The sequence below is a fragment of the Phodopus roborovskii genome, unplaced genomic scaffold, assembly GCF_943737965.1.
Source record: "Phodopus roborovskii unplaced genomic scaffold, PHOROB, whole genome shotgun sequence".
Classification (NCBI taxonomy): Eukaryota; Metazoa; Chordata; class Mammalia; order Rodentia; family Cricetidae; genus Phodopus; species Phodopus roborovskii.
Window position 1 is genome coordinate 1,686,923 of NW_026126415.1, and position 21,992 is coordinate 1,708,914.

The 21,992-nt window shown below is 41.5% G+C and overlaps 1 protein-coding gene across 1 annotated transcript in view; it reads left to right on the top strand.

Annotated features, from left to right (window-relative positions):
* The window catches only part of Arl15 (ADP ribosylation factor like GTPase 15), a 347,400-nt gene that overhangs the window by 167,650 nt on the left and 157,758 nt on the right, over positions 1-21,992 (top strand). The window contains exon 4 of the mRNA XM_051183077.1: positions 3,411-3,619. Coding sequence (XP_051039034.1) covers positions 3,411-3,619 — 209 coding nt within the window. The remainder of the gene's footprint in view (positions 1-3,410; positions 3,620-21,992) is intronic.

Below are 21,992 nucleotides of genomic sequence, written 5' to 3' on the forward strand. Positions count from 1 at the left end.
GTATTAAGATGAACAATAGCTTTCTAAATATCTCTTTAGACCCTTGTTTTGTATGGACTAAATACTTTAAAAGTATTGATTGGGTTAGTTGGCTGGAAAATGTTTTACAAGTAGTGCTACTTGGGGCATATATGTACGTACGTGTGTGTGTGTGTGTGTGTGTGTGTGTGTGTGTGTGAGGCAAACCTTCTTCCAGCCCCCTTCACCCGCTGCGATTTATATGGTAATATAGTTCTTTCTTTAGCTCATCGCTTCTGGTCAGTGATCACCCTATCTCAGTGGCATTTAGACCTAAATGTATTTTGAATGTACAATGTTGGATCAATCCACGGGACACTTTTGTGTCTTGGTGTTTGCATTGATAAACTGAAAATGACAGTAGTACTGATCTCTGGAGCTAGGTAGATGGCTTAGCAGTTAGAACGCTTGTTGTTCTTGCTGAGAACCCAGGTTCTGTTCCCAGTACCCACTTGACCGCTAACCACCTTCTCTAAGTTCACTTTTATGGCACTTAGACCATCAATAAGCATATCAGAACTAGTTATTGGTCAGTTGCAGTCGTTGGTTTTCTGTGGCTACAATAATCAGTGAAAGCATTCTGTACATTCTCATTGGCTTGCGCAGTTGGCAGTAGAACAAACCACAGGTATTAATTATTGCTCGCCAATTGTGTGGCTCACATTTTTGTGTTGGTAAAGTCTGGGGTGATTTGGGCGCGCACACACACACACACACACACACACACACACACACACACACACACACAGTATTTTGTTATTTTTAAGCAGTTATTGCTGCTGTCACTTTTGTCTCGCAGACTTATGGATGGGTTTCGAGCATATGGACGGTGTCTGGGTTTAGCTTGTAACAGATGCTGTTGGTGTCATACGCAGATCTCCTTTACTGGGCCAGTGCATCCACCCCCCAGCTGCTGTGGCGTTGACTGCTAATGATGCACACCTGTACCCTTCTCCAGAGGACCACTCTTGGCTGACAGTAACTGCCCCAGCCTGATATAATCTGATTCTGTCCCAGACCCCTCCAGGTACCCTGGGGTGCCTCACGGCAAATAACTATATAGAGATATTCTGGTGTCTGGACTGGACGTGATTCAGCCCAGACTTTAAGAGCTCCTTGGAGAATCGAGCTGGACAGAGATATCTGAAGTCAATCTTTACCAGGTTTCTTCCCTCACCTAGCTGACTTGCTTCACCCCAGATTTTCCTTCTCTGGCAGTATTCTGAATCACGTGTGCTAGAAGGGCCGTTTCAGGCTGTGCTGTCAGGGAACCTCACCTCAATATAGGTAATCTCATTTGCTCTGTTCATTTATTGGCTTTCCCCCCACTTAAGCAATGAATTTCACATCTCAGATAATCCAGGATCTAAATTTTCCCTTGCTCTTTAGTTTTTGTTTTCTTGGTTCTGTCCTTCCTAATGTGTATCAGCACTGGTCCTAACCCTCCTGTTCCCTTGTTTAAGCATTTGTCGTCGAACACCCTTGATGCTTATGTGTCCCTTGGTTCGTCAGTATCTTGTAATGGTGCTTAGTAGATGTTAGCTGCCTTCCCACAGGTATTGATTTTTAATTTCCATGCCTTGCTCTATGTGAGCACCTTGGTACCCATACGTTCACAAACGGTTATTAGAGCCTCTTACATTTCCTATTTCTCATGGAAAATAGCAGCTGCTCAGTTTTACCCCATGATGTGTTGTCTCGACAGGGAAATCAGATGCCAGGCTGTTTTCCACTTCCAGAATGCTCCCACCCTGGTGGGAGCTGCTAATGTGGCATCATTGAATACAGAGTTGGGAAGACATGTATATAAGCGGCTTTTGCTAGTCTAGTCTGCCTTGTGTAGGGCCCTCATATTTGACACAGCACATCACACATGGGAACTAAATGTTCAGTGCAGGACTGAAACTCAGTTATCAACTGATTAGGACTGGATGATTTGCCGTAAATCAGTGAACTTCTTACCTAATTCTTGTTCTATAACTAACTGTGTCCCTTTTGTTCACCACGGATGTACGCACAGAGAAGCCCATCGTATTCACAAAACAAAGAAATAAAAGGAGTTCCTGGGCAAACTGTCTGCTAACACAATTCAGTCAGAAATACCAAGAGTGACCGAGACTTGTCTCCTCAAGAGTCGTCATGGATACCAAGAGTGCACTTAATTGCTCTTTATCTTCCCTCATGTGTAGTGAACCCGAGTGGATTTACCAAGATTTCAATGGTTTGCAGATTTCAGTATTTTGACATAAAAAGTTATTATGCTAATAACTCTGTATGTGGAGTTAAACAAAGCTACTCAGCTCTTGCATCTCTGTCCAGTTTCTGTTGCTACAACAAAATACAGACTGAGCTGATGGGAGATGTCATTCTGTAAATACGTTTCTCTTATTGGTTAATGAGTAAAGCACTGTTGGCCAATAGGAAAGCAAGACAGGTGGGACTAGGAGACAAGGAGGAGAGAGGAAGGAGTAAGGAGGAGTCAGCATGGAGAGACTGGAGAGAACAGAACCACCAGCCCCCTCTCTCCGGTAAGATGAGACCACATGGAAATACATAGATTAATAGAAATGGGTTCATACTTAAGACAGAGCTAGCCGATAAGAAACCACTAACAGGCCTACAGCATTCCATCAAATACAGAGTCTCTCTGTGTGTTATTGGGGCTGGCGCCATGGTGGGACCAGACCGGAGATGGGGAAAAGTACTGGAAACACTGGGCAGCTTCTAACGAAGAGAAATGTAGTGTAGGTTGAAGCTCTGCATGTAGTGAGGGTCGCACTGTGCCTCGTTGTGGCAGCAGACATCAGTGTTCAGAGAGACTGAGCAGGAAAGTGTAGCTGTCTGTTCTTCCTGTCATAAAGCCATGTCCCATCATGGGGCCTCGTCCTTGTAACTCTAACTCTGATTACCTCCGTCGGCTGAGCTCCAAGTAGCATCAACATAAAATTAAAGGTTTCCATTTCTATCATGAACACTCGGGGAATATTTCAAGCATAGCATTATTCTATTAAAAACTACCACCAAACTTACAGAAACAGGGTAGTAAGATTCTGTGTAAATGTGCAGGGCACATTGCTCTCTGAGTTTGGTTGTCACTCTGTTGTGGAGAGCGCAGTTCATTTAGGACTGACAAACAACGCCATTTCTCACGTATTTTGATGCACACGCATGAAGAACAGTTAAGGGTCTGTGTTCTGTTTCACAGCAGCTGAGCCTGCCTATCAGCAATCGCAAACCCAAATGTTTGTGACTTTTAGGTTCCTACTTGACTCTGTACCAGACTTTAGCACCCACATTTGGAAAGATACATTGGTTTCCAGCAGGAATTGGCTATGGGGGTGTTTTTAAGTGGATGAGAACTATTTGAAATAGAACTCTGTTTCCTTTGACAGGGGCTGACAATATCCGGAAATACTGGAGCCGATACTACCAAGGGTCTCAAGGAGTAATATTCGTCTTAGACAGTGCCTCTTCAGAGGATGACCTAGAGACGGCTAGAAATGAACTCCACTCTGCTCTTCAACACCCACAGTTATGCACTTTACCCTTTTTAATATTGGCCAATCATCAGGACAAGCCAGCAGCCCGCTCAGTACAAGAGGTAGGCACGGCTCGTTAGCGCTCCGTTCCCGTCCCCTTTGTTTGTGGAGCCTCTGCCACCGTGTTGGAATCTGGGAGGATGTGCACCTGTGGGTGTGAGGGACATGCGCTTTTGCCTTGAAAGCATCGCTGTGACGGGACACAGAATGCCCATTACCATATTTGTTATATACCCAACTCTGCTTGAAAAAACAAATTCTTTTTTTAACTGGAAGACATGCCTGGGTATTTTTCTCTTTTATTTTGAAGAGGTAAAGGCCTAGGTAACAACGTCTTAATTTCACCCTCTAACTTGGTAACTTTTGGAGGGACACATTGTCCCTTTTACCAGACATTTCTTGGCCTCTGATGTCAGGTTCTTGGCCCTCTGAAATACTTGCTGTTGGTTGAAAAAACGATGTCTTAGCTTGCGAGTTCCATGCCATCAAATATATTTTAATGTGGCTTTACTCTTCTAGTTGCATTTCTAATCTTGTTTCTTTGCTATGAAAGTTTGAGCTATTCTGGGCAAACAGTGTCACTATGAGCTGAGGTTTTTGTTCCTAGCACTAAAATAATAAGATGTAAACTATTGCAACCAAACCTCCCGTTGTATTCCTCTGCACCTGCACGTTACATGATATATGTTTTCCTGTCCCTCAGAGCACTGTAAGGGTTAATAGGAATGAATGATGTTGCCCTTTTCATCGGGGACAGTTGCTAAGGAACCAAGATCATAATGAGATTTCATTCCAACCTTCCCTCATATTTGGTGTGGACCCATGGCTAATAGCTTTGTTCTTCTGTCTGGCTTCTCAACAAATTGTTCTCAGTGCACAGGGTTAATTTGAATGATTTGTTCTAATTTTATAGTATTTTACTACTGGAGGAGGCCTGTGTATGAATAATTTTACTTATTTAATAAACAGTGAAGCACAGAGATTTGTCACTCAGCCCACAGAGCTGCGCGTAGTTGCCTCCTTCAAGTACTACCATGTCACTTTATAGACACTGGAAAATGTATTTGATAGTAAGTAAAGAAAAATAGCACCTAGGTAGTGGTGGCGCACGCCTTTAATCCCAGCACTTGGAAGGCAAAGGCAGGCGGATCTTTGAGTTCAAGGCCAGCCTGGTCTACAGAATGAGTTCCAGGACCGAGAGGACTACACAGAGAAACCCTGTCTGAAACCGAGGCGGGGGTGGGGGTGGTAAGAGCCATTTAGATCTTCACGATGCAGATGTCCTCACTGTGCTGCTGCCCCCCCCCCCCGCCCCACGAGCTGTTCTCAGCACTCTGGCCCATGAGTTAACTTCTTGCCGTGAGGCTTTGCATAGAAGAAGTATACACACATGAACTGCTACATTTGTTTATGCTGTGAGGTGCTTTCCTCAAAGTATGTCCATCTCACAGGTGAGATGGGAACGTAAGTGTTATTATACAATACAGATAGATAATATAGTTGTGTACATGTAAAAGGTATGCACGATATGCTAGTGTAATGCACAGATAGGTACATACAAGTACTAACCAGACCTTCAATCACTTGAGTTGAGTTGGATGTAGCTTTCAGAGAGGCTTTTTCTTAGACATCAGATAACCAAGACAAGCACGTTTTGTTTTTTTTTTTTAAAGATTTATTATTTTTCAGCTATGGGGAAAGAGGGTATGTGAATGTGGGTACAGATGACCTCGAAGGCTACAGGCATCAGATCCCTTGGGAACTCACCTTTACCATCTCTTCAGCCCCTACAGAAATATCATTTAAACTTAATAAATGACCCACGGCAACCCTCTCTAGGAGTTAGAGACTTAACATTGAATAAAAGAAGCTTCTAGCAAATGGTTGCTTCTAGTAGTCCTTATGGACATTAACTGGCTATTTCACTCTAAAAACAAACAAAACAAACAAAAACAACAGCTCTCACACAAGTATTCCTTTGTGGCTCAGTAACTGATGTGTGTAAATATGGAGTAGTCATAGATATTGTTTGACAATGATCCCAAACTTTACAGACTAGAATTCATGAGAACTTCATCTCCCTTCCCACTTGTATCGACTTTTAATTAATTTTCCTGGAATGTTTTGCTTGTGAAGAGAATTTATTCAGGTTTGAAGATGTTTTTAGGTAAAAACACTTTGCCTTGTCGATGTACCAACATATACCATACAGGTGCATGTTAACAGCATTTACAGAAATTTTCCAGGGAAGGGGGGAAGTTCCGAGATGGGCTCAAGGTTCGCAGGTGCACAGTGACTGCTTGCTAACCCTGGCTTCAGTCTGGCCGAGAGAAGAAAGGGAAGTATCCCATCCCTCTCTTGTAACCTCTCTGGTGTGTGTTTATATACTGCCGGGTCGAAAGAATCTCAGGAACGTCTTAAGAGTTAAATCAGTACCTTATTGTTAGCATAAGAACGGAGTTGTGGAACTGAATATTCCGTATACAATAAACAATACTCTCCAACTGGTTGGGAACAGCAGGTCTGGGTAGGAAATTAAAAGACAGAGACCCATGTTACTTGAAATAATATGTTTTAGACATGTATTTAGATCATTAGATCATTTAGACATGGTTATCTTTTTGCTATTCTTCCTTTGGTTTAAGATACCATATGAAGTGTTTTGTTTGCCTGTGCCTACTAATCTGTGTAAAAGTTGGTGATGCGTTTAAGTGTTAAAAAAAAAGATGGCATTTTACCTTGCAAAGTACCTGTGGCTTTTAAGGGAGAAATTCTACTCAAAAAATCAAGGCGTTTAACAAGAAACACTAACAGTGTGACTCAGTTAAGAAAAAGCAGGATGCTTTCCCTCTCTTCCTGGAAATTATTGTATTTCGTGTTTCCTGGGGCAAGTGTGCCAGGATCTGTCCTGTCACTTGAGTAGAGTTTAGGAGTTGGCTTGTTTCTTAAGATACCTGTTAACTGAAGTGTGGACAGAAGCCGGTGACGCTGGGGGGGGAGGGGAGGGGAAGGTGGCTGGGGCTCCAAGGAGATGAAAGTTAGCAGGAAGTTAAATGTTTTAGCCCCATCTCATGCTGTGCATGTTGCTGTCTGTATGGAGCACAGAATTAAGAAAGGGAGACAATGGTGGAAGTTGCTCCATAACCCACAAGTGGGCAGCGTGCCCAGCTATCTGTTGCCCTTTGAGGAACAAGTGAGATCTTGTAGGTAGCACATCTTCCCTTCCTATAGTATACCTGGTCATGATTTGGTCAACTCACCAGAGTTTAAGGTTTTGTAGCTTGAGAAGTGTTGGCAGCGCACGTTTTTGTTTTTTGTTTTTTGTTTTTTTAACGAAGCCAAACAAAAACGCCATGGGAAGATCCCGGGTGAAAGAGCACCCTCCGTGCTGTTGGAAAGGCCAAGCAATTCTTGTACCAGATGTTTGCTGAGTTTACTCTCGGGAGATGTGGTTACTGCCATTTTCCAGGATAAATTCATATCACCTCCTTTTCTCAATGGAAAACATACTAGAAAAAGCTGTGCTCATGCCAAGTGGCCCACTTGATAGATTAGGAGAAAATCTGGTCTAATTTAAATGGTGAAGCTATAAAATGAGAACGCTTAAGAGTAAATAGTTTGGCTTTTTATTTGCATTGTATTGTAATTGTACCTAATTTGTTTTACAACTCCCTTTGGAGAGCATACTTCAGTTCGAAGTTACTAAGTAGATCAGGAATATTTTATGAGAAGTTAAGTTGATATAATACCCAATAAATGTAATCCTATTTTCCCTCTCCACAGTTGCTGACTGTCATTCTTTTACTTCCTGGCTTTTAAAAAATCTTATTTTCATTTTATTGACTTTACCAGGCCATATAAAATGACACATTTTGTTAACATGAGAGAGACAGTCCTTATTTTTAGCAATTTCATTTGATTTGATGTTTATAGGTATCCTTAATCCAAAAGTGCCTAACTTTGTCAGAAATGCTACATTAAAAATGAATTATCGATTATTTTTGTAATTGTAAATAGTAATTGAAATATATGAATACCTTGAAGCAGGTTTTTGAAGCAGAATTTATAAGGCCTAGTGGCTTGATTGGTTTCATGCTTCATTAATTATAGCTTAGAAAATTCCAGGTTGTAAATTAGAGTGTCAATATTACATAAGAAATTTGTGATTACAGTGTCTACTAATTTCTGATGCAGTGTGCATGGAGCTCAGTGTTATGTTGAAAATAATAATGTAGAAATGTGAGAGCAGTCTTTACAAGTGCCTATGTAAATACCAGCTTATAGACTATATTTCTCAAGGATATGCGCATTCAGATTTTTTCAGCTGTTTACTTCATCTTTAGGGTTTTCTTCAGGGTTTGTCTTCTGTAAGAAGGATATGTGTGTTTTATGGTATTTAACCATCTCCCTTTATTGTAATTCCAATTTATAGATAGTTTTCATGCCAAGTCCATTTTTCCTTTAATATATGTCACCAGATAATGCACCTTTAGGTTGCATTTTTTTTTAGTTTGTCTTGCTACTGCTCAACTATTGGATAGTTCTCTTTAGGAGTTCTATGAAGGGACAAGTAAACAAGGATTGTATCGAAATGAAGACAAATCTTGTGTTAGAGAGTGCCCAGCACTGCGGAAGTGCATAGAGCACCCGGTTTGACAGAATGTCATTTTCTGTGTATGGAGGAAAATATTTTCACTGGGAAGTTTACTACACTTAAAGTCTACAGAGTTCTCCGTGTATCTTGACCTGTCTCTTGGCAGCGTTTTGGAGTACCGATTTGATTTCACATACAGCAGTGTACACAGCTATGGTGTGAGCAGTTCAGAAACTCCCCTATGGGGCATATACTTATTCTAAAATGATATAAGAGATAGAGATAGTTTTGTCCGTCCCTTACAGATGTACTCCACACTGTTACAATTAAATTGTGGGAGGTAATGACAGGGTTTGGGAGTCTGTTCCCCACTGAATGACTCAGTTATTTCTTAAAAATATTTCTTGACCCGTAAGAAAAGCTGAGTTAGCAATCACTTCATTAGTTGCAAAAAAAACATTATCATAAAAAAAACATTTAAAGAGCATTGAAAGTACAGCGCACATCCGTCGTCATTCAAGTGTCTGTGTGCAGCCCTGGACAAAAGGAGCGGACTCCGTGGTTGTAGTCTGTCCGGCTCTCAGTCTCCTTTCTTCCTTGTTAACCGTGATCTACCAGGTGATACGGCAGACTAATAAAATTCTCACTCCCTAACAAATCTGTTACTTCAGAAAGAGACATTTTTTACCCAGGAAATTATAGATAGGGCAGGAGAGAAACATGACCAAAAATACCAAAACAAAACAAAAACAAAATCTCCTCTCCATTTTCCCCCTCTCCTCAGTGTGGGCAAGTCTTCACCTAATGTAAGGCTGAAACCCTGGAAAGCTCTACAAAGACTGTTTATTGCCGCCGTGTCCAGACACTGCTGTGTCTTGTTGTCCCTTAGCCCGTGCAGAGGCCCCGCGCATACATCAGTAGTTCACCCTCAGCTTCCTGTGTCTGCGCCACAGTTTACCTTCTGCTGCCCCGGGTTGACCCTGCGTCTCCCTGCAAACCAGAAAGAACCAACTCCCTCCCTGTTCCACCAGGTCCTTGGGCGTCCCGTTTTCCAACTTCTCTGGAATCGAGTGAAGTCCTCAGATCTTGTATGCTCTGTGCTTTGTAACTGGATTATTTCCCTTTCTCTTCCCTCTCAGTATCCCCATTTTCTCCTCAAGATGACGTGACGTCAGAAGTCTTCCTCAGCGCCCGTGGACACTTATTTGGGTGCGCACTCCTGATCCCCGATAGCACCCTGGTCTTATTCAGACCGTAATATTAAAATGACTTTCCAACTCCTGAAATTTGTAAGCCCCTTGAAGGACAGGGGTTATGGCTTGTTTGCGTCTCTGTTCCATGTTGTGGTTTCAAACAATGGCTCCCTCTGGGTCATCTTCCTCATGCCTCCTGCTGGCCCAGGGCGGCCTTCTTTATCCAGATTGCTGGGTTTTCCTGGGCTCCAAACCTGCTGTCTGAATTTGCTCAGCACCATCTAGGCAGTGGGCTCTCAGCACCTCTGCCCATGATAAGGTTTCTAGAGCTTGCAAATGATTGCTTTTAATTTTATGTACATTCACTTGTGTTTGTCAAGTTAATAGTATTCCTTTTTACTGTTTTCTTTCCAAAATCCTCATGGAAAGCAGTGCATTTTCTGACCAAATAATAATACTTTAATTCACTCTGAAATAACTATCCAGGGAGAGCTTGTTTCATTTACAAGTGTCGAAGACCTATTTTCCTTTTTTGTTTATATTTCTCATGCAAAGAGCAGCACATATGGAATTCTGAGGGTCTATAGTTGAGATTGTTTTAAAATCAGTACAATTTAATAAAGAAACAATTTTAGTCTTTAAGAAAATCATTCTTACATTGGTGAAACTTAGGATGTTTTGAAAAATTATTTTTCTTATATATTTATATAGTTTTAACTAAGGATCATAGCTATGAAGTTAGAGACCTATTTTATTAAATGGTAGTTGCTTCTTGTTTTTTCAAGGCAATATGGATTTAAGCAATTATACCTATACCCTTCTACCTATATCTTAAGTTTATATCATGTAAAACTTAGTATTTCATTAATTATTTTTATTAGAGGCAGTAAGTTATTTTTGAGACAGAAATTTATAGTTCCATTTACAGGGAGCACTTAGTATTTATTTCATTTGCAGAAGAAAAATCAGTCACAGTCCTTAGCTAACAAAGTTAATAAAACATTTGTCGAGTTAAATTAATTTGAAGATAGACACATAGTTAATGTCAGTAAGTTGCTTTGAAGATAAAAAGCTCAATAAGCGTTAGTTATTATCATTATGATAATTATTATCATTATTATTATTACATAGTGTCTGCTTAGAAATACCCTCAGTTTCTCTGGAATGGCTGAGCCTAACGAGAGCGGTTAATATGCTGGATTTTGTCCAGGACTAAGGATTTGAGCCTTCATACAGTAAAGATTTTTTTTCCTTCATTAGATCAAGATGTTTTTGTTCTTTCTCTCCTGCCTCCCAATTTAGAAAACTTCCTTCAGATTTGGTAACCTGGGAGTTATTTTTAATAGTTTCTTTCCTTATATAACTTTTGAAAGCATTGTCTGGTTTTTTTTTTTTTTTTTTTTTAAGAGTCTGGAAATCTCATGATTAATTTCTCCACAGATCTTGTCTCTTAGCTAACTATTTCTAAGTTGAAAAGAGCTCAACATTATAATGTTTATATTAAAAATTAGAGCATGAACCATATGAATGAATTATGGGAATTTCAGTAGTCATTATTATTTAAAAATGGAGAGTCTTTCTTTGGGAAGTTGCAAAAACAGCTTCAGCTATATGTACATAAGTTAATCTCAGTGAGACTATCTTAAGGGGACTTCATTAGATTCTTTAGAGTGGAAACCTCCAGAATTAAGACAAGACGAACAACTGCAAAGGTCAGCATCAGAAGTCCAAAGAAGAGAACATATTCAGGCATTGTAGCAGGCACATTCAGAAAAGTCAAATGGACTCCCAGCTTCCTAGCCAATAAGGCATTAGTGACATGTCTGAAGAAGACATTCCTTAATATTATTGCAAATTAAGTAATAAAAGACCCCAAGAGAATGAAAGAGAAGGTGGCCAGAGCCACTGAATGACAATTGACAACCTAAAGGCAGCTATTCATGTTGTTCAGGAGACAGAGCACACCAGAGAGCCGGGACAATGCCTTCCGTTCAGCAATATTGCTTCAAAAGAATGGAGACAAGGGAAAAGCCACTGACCCCGGGACCAATTTCCAGGCAGCTGCACAAACTATATACTGTAATTAAAGGTTCTGACCAGCAATCACTGCAAAGTCAGACCACAGAAAGTCTGGGGAGCCGGCAAACTTTATAATGAGGCCGGCCGGCATCCTTCACTGCAGCATGGGAAAAGCAGGTAATGAAACAGTCTGGCCGTGACTGAAAACACTCTGCCGTGTTAGCTCAAATGTAAAGATCACGTGTGCATGGCCTCTTTAAGAACAAAAATATGAAATAAAAGAGACTACTCGCTTTCAGCCTCTGTGACTTGGAGGGGGTGCTTTCCCTTAGTTCTTTACCTGTGTGTTAACCTGCTTGAACAAAAGCAGTGGCCTCCGTGCCCGCCCTGAGTGCAGCTGAGACGTGGGCATTCTTGCTGTGCACGCAGATACTGGTAGGATCTCCTCGTTTTCAGGTACTAGAATCTACAACCCCTTCCTTTCTTCTCTCTCTAGCAATGTCTCTTTCTGTGTCTGAGCCATTCATACAACAAACCACAGACATTTACATGCTAAGGAAATTCGATCTAGTGGTTTCAAACAAAGACATAATGCATGCTTTTAATACCGGTGTGAGGTTGTTGTATGAAGTCGGATGAAAAATAGCATCTCATTTTGAAAGACCCACATGGTTTCCATCTGTCTGATTCCATCATGTTCTTTGCTATGTTTTGATACTGTGTTATCTAACAATAAAGTCTCAATTACCTTCTTTATTAGAGACTGTGGTGTCTAAATTGTAGGCATATAAATCCTTTACCCAGAAATTTTAGACATTTCCTACTGCACAGTTGCAATGGGGACGTTTTAAGTACTTTGTTTTTCTTTAGGCGTGTAATTTAACAAGTTTGGGTGCTAGATTCAGCTGTGCTAAGCACATTGGAGAGATACCTCAGTTCATGCTGTACCTGAAATGAGGTCTTAAAAAAATGCTGTATAGATAACTGTTGGACAGAGCGTGGTTCCATCAGATTTCTGGGATCACTTTCATAGATGTGAACTTAAGCCAACTGAGCCATATGGGAAGAAGGATCTGTATATGAGCTGTGAAATAATTTAGAGGTTGCGTGGAAGCGTATAATTTTAACGTTTAGAATTCATCAAATATTTATTTTTAAAGTTATGACTAATAATTTGTCAAGCCAAAACAGGGTTTTGTTAAGAGGAGCCAAGGTGGAAAATCTGGATAACTTGTGCACACTTCAGACAGAGGGACAAAGAAACAGAATGACACCAACTTGCTAAGGAAATCTTAGGGGACAGCAGAGGGGACAATTCTTAGCTGTTCTTGGCCAGGCCTTGGTGGTGCACACCTTTAATCCCGACACTCGGGAGGCAGAGACAGGCCGATCCCAGTGAGTTAGAGGCCAGCCTGGTCTACAGAGCTAGTTCCAGGACTGGCTCCAAACCTCCAGAGAAACCCCGTCTCAAAAAAACAACAACAAAAATTCTTAGCTGTTCTGTAAAAGCACCATGTTAGCATACCACATTAACAAAAAGATTGAATAATCACTACAGGATGCATAAGACAAACCAGAAAAGGTCTCGAGATGGAGGTGCCATTCCTGTGTTGTATCTTCAGTGCAAGAGCAAATGTTTGTAGCCTGATTTTAAAAACCGGGAAAACACACTCTTAATAAAGCACACCTTCCTCTCTTTCATATACAAAGATTTACATTTTAATTCTACAGTATTTTTATTTGAACTAGTACTTGCGTATTGTGTTGGATAATTTTTTTTCTGGTTGGTTGGTTGTTTTTTTTAAATTAAGATTTATTATTTTAATCTCATGTGTTTGAGTTGGTTGCTGTATGTATTATGAGCTCTGCGCATTTGCCTGGTGCCCACAGGCAGAGATCAGCAGAGGGCACTAGAGCCCCCTGCCACAATGTGGGTGCTGGGAACTGAATCCATGCCCTGTGCTGTGCTAGAGCAGAAAAGGTTAACCACTGAGTCATCTCCCAGTTCCATGTTTTGTTTCGTTTTAATTTTCTCTGTTTTCTTTTCCCTCCCTCCCTCTCTCTCTCTCTCTCTCTCTCTCTCTCTCTCTCTCTCTCTCTCTTCTTCTTCTTCTTCTTCTTCTTCTTCTTCTTCTTCTTCTTCTCTTCTTCTTCTCTTCTTCTTCTTTGTTTTGTTTCTTCGAGACAGGGTTTCTCTGTGTAGACTTGGCTGTCATGAAACTCACCCTTTAGACAAGGCTGGCCTAAAACTCCAAGAGATTCCCCTGCCTCTGCCACCCAGGTCCTAGGATTAAAGGAGTGTGCCACCACCCCCTGGCTGTTTCTTTATTACGAAGTTTTCTCTATTCTGTGAGGTTTTTCTTTTTCTCTTTTGAGGTAGGAAAATGCAATCATTTTATGATTCCAAATGTTATGGAATCCCTTTCATAATTGACGACATTAATTCAAGTAATGTAGATACAGAAAGGAAATATTATTTTTACTTAATTTATACTAACTATGGCTATGAGTCCATGGACATTGTTTTTGAAAAAAGTCAGTATGATTTTATAATTTTACAGCTTTATACATTAAAGTGAAACACAAAGATCGTAATAACTTTTTATTAGTTGGTTGGCTTCACGCTAGGATGTGCCATATTACTTTTTTTTTTTTTCTTGTATGTGAACATATAATTCTTTAGCCATGGTAATGCTCAACTGGAAGAAAATATACTATTAAACATCATCAAAGCTGGGCATTAATGTTCATGCCTTTAACCTCCATGCCCAAGAGGTGGAGGCAGGTAGATCTTTGTGAGTTTATGGCCATCTTGGCCTATTAGTGAGTTCTAGGCCAGCCAGGATTATGCAGTGAGACCCCCCCCCCAACTCAAAGTAAAAGTAGCATATTTTTAAGTTATTAAAGAAAGAGATGACTGTAATTTCTAGATTTATTTTCATTAGGGTTAGTTTCAGAAAACTTATGCAACTGCATTTGAGGTAACTTAATCCATGCCTCTGTCAATTAAGTTCCTGTAGAAAATGTATGTCTTTTCACTTGGATTTCCATGAAATACTATGAATCTTTTTTTAAAAACCATAAAGTCTTAAGGAGGACAGACAAGTACAGAGTGATCAGCTTTCCTCTACAGCTCTGTCTTCAGTGAGGAAATGTTGGTTACCAAATTTTGATGTTGAAAGGTTAAAAATACCAATCTCATGGAATTTTGCTCAACAACAAAATGAAATATAATATCTTACAGGCTTGGATACAGTGAGATATGGCCAGTTCAAGTTATTAAGGTTGGTCCCTGGTTACCAACCAAGGCTTGGGTCTTGTTGGATCACATGAGTGAACTTAGACAAGCCTTGTTCTCTTAAGTTTTCAGGAAAGACCCACGTGTGATTGTATGAAGCTGTGACTCCCAGGGAGCCAGATTTCAGTTCTGAAAGTTTTCACATCTGTACATGTGTGCAGAATGTAACATAAGAGCACACCTGCCTGTCCATCATGCAGACTTAGCAAATGATAACATTTAGTCCACATGCTTCAGATCTTTTCTGACCATGGAGGGCGGCTTGGAAGCGCGTGCCTTTGCTCTCTGCTGTCGGCTTCCCCTCCTCGCTTCATTAAAAGCTAGCGCCATCTTGAAGTTCTTGCGCACCTTATCTAGCACCCCGTGTCCTGCTTCACTACCTAGAGATGTTTCTCAGGGCCAATAGTTTCAGTGATAGTTAGATAACCGCGGTGATGTACAACACAGACATCTAAATTGTTCCTCATGATTTTTTTTTTTTTAAATCAAAACAAGTGAGTAATGTACTTTAATGTAGTACGCTTTCAGATTACATGTCTGAAGGTATGCATATGGAATATAGACGTCCACAGTGGCCTCTGTGTTACAGGACACCACCCTCCTCTTCAAGTGTTTATGTATCCATCCCCTTACTGATGAAATTTAAGCTGTTTCTGAGTTTTTCCGTTCATGAACGAAGTTGCTCTGAATAGCTTTGAATGTGTGTACTTGTCTATACATGTCGGTGTTTCCCAAGTAAATTGCTTCTGTGAAACTGAAGTTATCGGGACCAAGGATAAAGCCTTGTGTCTAACGGATATTCATCTTTGGGTTTGGAGAAGACTAATAATGAGACAGAAATCAGGCTCAGGGTTGAAATCCTTCCTCCCGAACAGGTGAGTAATTGCAGGCAGACGTTGAATATGTTCATCTGTGAAATGGGGTCTTCCTAGACCCTGCCTCGTAGCGAGGAACAAAGCTTCGTGAAGGACAGCACAGGTGCCCCTGTGTTACCTACCCGTGACATGCCAGTTCCCTGACCTGGACCTAGTGAGGTGCCATGCCTCAGGAGTGTTCCTCAGATCCACAAAGGGCAAACAGAAAGATGGCCAGTGTAGGCACCCCTCCTACGTAGACTTGGGAGTGTTCTTAAAGGCTGCATTCCCAATACAAGGAAGATCGGCCCTTCAACAGAGAACAGAAAAATGGACGCTTTACACAACTTGTCGGAGTCCAATGACTCAGGCATGTAATTAATAGTGTTCTCGTCAAAACCTTCTGTCTCTTTTTTTTTTTTTTTTTTTTTTTTTTTTTTTACCGCTAGCTAATAAAATGTGCTTTTCTCAGAGGAAGAAACCGGAAAAAATAGCATGTTGTGCTTTTTCTCACTTGTGAAATTTGATAGTAAATTTTGTTGTAGACTAGATGGGTCACTCTGCTGAGTTTCTACCGGCCACGGCCACCGTTGGCAGCTTTGTTAAAGTATCTTCTCCCCAGAACTGCAAAATGCAGTGTAAAATGTGTCCCTTTGAGAGGGCGAGAAATGATGATGGCCATGGCAGAGGTGTGGGCCTCCTGCAGAGGTTGATGGTCTCCCTGAGGCCCAGAGAGAGCTGCCTTTCATGGCCTGTGATTGACAGCCTGCTTGTATCTTTGAAGGCCCAAGAGGGTGCTGGGATTATTTTAGAGTGTATGGGACACCTGTTCCTTCAGATTCAAATAGAATCTCCTCAGCATTAAAGGCGGATTGCTTTGTATTACTTTATTGCTTTTCAAGTGTTTTTGGAAACGTGGAAGAGTCCTCCTAAAAACTGGATTTCCCGGAGTCTGCTTTTTTTGGGGGGGGTGGTGGTGGGGATTTTAGTAATTTGTTGTAGAGTTTTTAAAAGTCTGAAATTTAACAGCCGATGAGACCTGATTAAAGCAAATTACTTTGTGAAAACGGGGGGGGGGGGGGGGGAGCTCATCCTATCTCTATGTTCCTGCTAATAAATCAGACCTGTGTGTAGTTAACACAAACGACGGTTTGCTTTTTTTTTTTTTTTTTTTCCCCTCCTTCATTCTGAGTTTCTTTTGATCATTGATCTGGGTGACCCCGGGCTCGGGGTTTTTTTCTTCATTTGACATGGACAGGTTTTTGAAGTATAGTTCTCCTTTGGGAACTCCTGGCAGTTCCATTTGACTAACCTGTGATCTAATGAGCGGTAATGCAGGCCCACAGTGACCATTTTGTGTGCTTGGACGCAGGGTGGCTAGACAGAGTGTGGCAGGCGGGAAAAGCATGTCTGCGGAGGAGGGGAGACGTGTTAGCCCACATTAGTGTGCCTGACTTACTCCGCAACGGGTCAGGAAAGGCCAGCAGCCGGGTTGCCCTGAAACCGCAGAGTTGAAAACCCCGCTCCAAATTAATTCCAAGCTGGTTTTCACTCTCCTCCGGATTGCAGCAAAGAGCGTCGTCACTTCCTCCCATCTCCCACCTTGCATCCGTTTTCTAAAATAGCATGTGGCCCTCCGGTCTTAACTGCTGTGGTTATTGGGCACCCTGTCGTGCTTGGCCCTGCCTCGCAGCAAGCTTGGATTCGAAAGAAGCCACAGCGCACACGGTTGCTGTACTCTCTGTCCTGTGTTCAACCCTTAACGAGGGGCCCGTCGTCCCCATTTGGAAATGGCCTAAGAGGGCATCTAGGAATTGGTATCTCCTTGTAGCTTCTAACTGCTCCCATCTACACACAGAGGGGTGCTGCTGGGTGGTTTGCTCGTCTTCCTTCTAGAATATAGTAGTAGATCAAGCCCAAATAGGGTGTAAAATCCACCTTCTTGCTCATATTGAAGTATTTTGCATCTTATCGTTATTTACACCTTTAGGCGAAAAAGACTAGAGTCCTTAGCAAAACTAACCTCATTTCTGTCATTATGGCTCTACGGGTGACATTACATCTAAGCTTTTTCTCTGTCCATATCCAGAAGGGCCTTGGAATCTTTATACTTCAAAAGAGAATCAAACCCTTACAATTATATATACTGTTACTATCCCCCATAAGACTAGTCAGTGCGATCCCTGTCCTGCTCAGGGTAAAGAGTGTCTGGAAGTACAGGCTTTTGTTTGAATTCAATATGTACACATACATGGGCGATACTTGTCTGTATTTGTGTCTATGTATGTATATGTATATATGTACATATGGAATGTAAAACATTGTGTGTGAGATAAATATAAAACCAAGTAAAACAGTATGTCGCGGACTAGTGTGGCCGTTTTATCAAGCTTCATGCCTAGTGCTTGTGTGAGTGTACAGTGCATGTAAGATAAAATATTTCCTTTGTGCCAGCCACAAGGGTGTCTGAAATAGATTGGCCTGCTCTTACAGTTCTAATTTGGGTGTTTGGACCATCTTAAAGAGAATTCTGTGAGTGGATAAGCACGTGCTAGAGAGTGACCGATCTACAGAAAACTAGATGGAACTTTCATTTTTTTTTTTTTTTTTTGGTCCATATCCCTACTTATCTGTAGCTTTTGAAAGAGGCTTCTGTTAGGAATACTGTGTGAGGGTGGGCCTTTAGCAGATCCCATGGCAGGTGAGGGGCAGGGGACGGTGGCAGACAGACGGAGACCTGTAGACAAAACTTCTGTGCAAAGTTTATTGGTAAGGGATAGGGAGACAGAGGGAGACTGAGCTGCCTCAAGGAAAACAGGAGGGGGGGCGGAGCTTGCCTCCTCAAGGGTCAGGGAATGCCTGCCAGGCAGAGGGGTGGCTTGCTGTGCCATGTCCCCAAGGGCAGGACCAGGTCTGCCTCGAAGACAAAAGCTACCTGGGCTCGGGATTTTAAACCTGCATTTGTGTTTTTAAAATTGCATTACATATTTGATGAAAGCATGCATGCATTTATCTGTTGACTGTCACCCTCTGCACATTCACTGTGTACCTAAGGACGGCAGGAGCACCCTTTCCTCAAGTCACCTACATGGAACAGGTAATTGTGCCTTATGAGTAGCGCCGCTAGAAATACTATAAAGAGTACTACGGTGACACAGATGGACCAGAGTTAGCGGGAGTTAGTGTGTAGACAGCAGGAAGCGTCCTTCGCTGTGCTGAGAAGTACGCTGTTATTTCCACAACTGTTTTTTAATGAAGACCCTAAGATCCATAGAAATGAAGCGATTAATTATGCAACATCCGACTACTGACCTCTGCATTTCCAGCCTTTGGATTTCAAATGATAGGCTTTTTAAAGCTTCAGCACAACAGTTCTCATATCATTGGATTTTTAAAAAAACAAAAACATTTTATTAATTTGATTTCTGGGATATAACTTAATTTTCTCTTTTGACTTTGAGGTCTTGAATCAAGTGTTTTCTCTTTGGATGTGTCTTGGTACTTGGACAGATCCCAGCCGCCAATTTACAGATGGGCCCTTCTTTTTTTTTTTATAAATGAGCTCAATGGAAATGACTGTAATATATTGAAGAAACTAAGCCAAATGAATTTTATATACTGTGAAACAGAGTGGCTATTGTGTTCCAGTGCTGCGGGGAAGTCTGCAGATTTGGGCTTAACTCACTGTTCTGACCATCTTTGTTTTTAGAAATAACACAAGACTGCATTGGAGAGCTAGTGACACCTCAAGCCATTGCTGTAAAAACCCACTTCCTCCTTCAGTGCCTCTAGCCGTAACCCGCCCTCCAGCAGCTCTGACTCATTGGCTCCTGTGTTCATTCATCAGTTTAACAAATTCTAGACAGTGAAGGCAAAGCGTAAAAGGGTCTTTGAGGTTTGAAGCAACAACGTAAGAAAAAGTACAAAGACGAAGTCACACGGCACATCTTGGTACTGGTCACTCTAGAGACAACTATAAACTTTCTAAATACAGGATCAAGCGGGAACCAGATAACTGTCATAGTTTAAAAGAAAGAAAGGTACCATTTGCATTCTGGGGTGCTTTATTAGATAGCCCCTGGCACCCAGGTAACCTGATGAAGGAAAGTGGACTGCAGAGCAGCTGACCAACTTTTCTATAGGATGTTCCCAGCTCATTGGCTGAAGAACAGAGCATTGCAAAAATATCTCTTAGCTCACAGCAGAAATTTGAGTCTGGATTTCGTGCCACGGTTGATTTCTTTCAAGCCTATAGTGACTCCGTATCTCCCTTCTAAAAACTGTTGCTTTTTTTTAAGGAGGCTGTTTTCTGCTCCGAGAGAGCCAGTATTCACTGTGCAGAAATTTTTGTTTCGGTTATTGCTGTATTCTAGGTGTCACGAACACTCTGTAAACAACGTGGGTGTTCATCAATCAGTTGTTTAAGAACTCCATCCACTGCCTTTGATGGGTCACAGTAAGCTGTGTCTAGTGAGGAGTACCAAGTAATGCAGACTGGGTCCTGTCATGCCGGGTTCCAGGTGGGGACTTCTCAAAATAGTTTGCTTCATTCCAGGCAACAGTAGTTCATACCTAAAGATGGGGGGAAATGAACCATTGAGATAATATAGCACTTCTAAAACACATTAAATACCTTGTTGGGATGTTTAAGTATTATATACTCATGGTTATATGTGGATTATATATGTATCTATGTATAGATATAATCCATATATGTGTATATATGTATATAATCTCTATATACATATGGACTTCACTGTTGTTAATTACTGGTGTTTTACCTTTGTGCAGTCTACAGCTTTTTAATATTTTGGATTTCAGATGAGCATTTTCCTATTTTACTCTTGAATTTTAAATATTTAATATTATACTTTAATTCATAACCTATCTATTTTTTGGCATGCTTGCATTAATAGAACTTCTGACCCCACCCACTTCAGAAATGGAAGGACACTTACGTATTGGGAGAACAGGGCAATTTTAAGACAATCCAACTGAAGCTCCAGAAGCACCAGACACAGCTGGGTTATTCAGGCAGACGTGTAGTGACTGTCAAAATGAACAGCATTTGCTAAGCAGGTGATAAGAGGTAGAAAATGCTTCTACTCCCCAAGTATGGCCCGAGAGTCTCCCTTCACAGGGTGGAATGGCGGGGTGGCAGGGGGGACCTCGTGTGTGTGTGTGTGTGTGTGTGTGTGTGTGTGTACGTGCGTGCATGTGTGCATCGTGGGCATGTGTGTGTGTGTGTGTGTGTGTGCATCGTGTGCATGTGTGCATGTGTATGCACGTGTATGTGAGTGTATGTGTGTGTGTGAGCATGCACCTGTGCAAACTATATTTAAATCAAATGGGTCTTAGATATTTTTCACAATACAGTTTAAATTTCCCAGCCGTGGTGAAACCACTTGAATATAATACTGATACTTGGGAGGCAAATAGTAATTTAAAGTAAATTTTATGCATTTTCAGTGATCACTTTCATATTTCAGAAGGAGCAAATGGGGCTGGAGAGATGGGCTCAGCTGCTAACAGCACTTGTTGCTCTTGCAGAGGACAGGAATTGAGTTCCCAGCACCCACACGGAGGCTCACAACCATCTGTAATTCCAGTTCCGGGGAATCTAATGACCTTTTCTGACCTTAACAGGTACCAGACACACATAGTGAACAGACATACATGCAGGAAAACATTCTTAACAATGAAAACAAATCTTACAAAGGAACTTTCTTTTAAAAGGAGCTCAAATGACTGGAAGCTGTTGAGAAGCAAGCCCAATATTTTGGGGGCCCTGGCACGTGTCTTTTGTTCTGGCATTATTGCTGTAGAGCGGTCCTCAACCTTCCCAGTGCTGTGACCCTTTAATACAGTCCCTCATGTTGTGGTGACCCCCAACCATAAAATTATTCTCATTGCTGCTGCATAACTGTAATCTTGATAGTTATGAATCATAATGTAAACATCTGGTATGCAACCTGCCCAAAGGGGCTCGAAATCCACAGGCTGAGAACCACTGTTTTAGAACTTCCACCAAAGTACCAGCCCTGTGTTTGTGAGGAACATAGCTCTCAAGTAGAGAGATGATGACTGGATGCCAGAATATGTGCCAGGACAATCGCAGGCTTCATGATATCTTAACCCCAGGGCCAGACACTGACTGGGTTTCCTCATCGTATATCAGGTCACATTTGAGGTACCTGGGTTGCCCTCTGAGTGTCCATCGCTGTCAGGCTCTAGAGCAGACGCTGCTCCAGGCTTCTAGCTGAGTGCCGGGATGTTTCATGTTGGAGTTTAGCTATGGAGAAATCTCCTTAGAAGAAAGCGCATTCCCTGGACCAGACTTTCTTGAGCATTCTCCATGCAGAAGTAGATCCTTCTCAGTGATGATCAGGAACACACTCAGGCATCCTTCTTGACAATGAAGAGCTGCTTCAGTGACATCAAAGCATAACCTGTGATTGCCTGCTGCACATCCTTTAT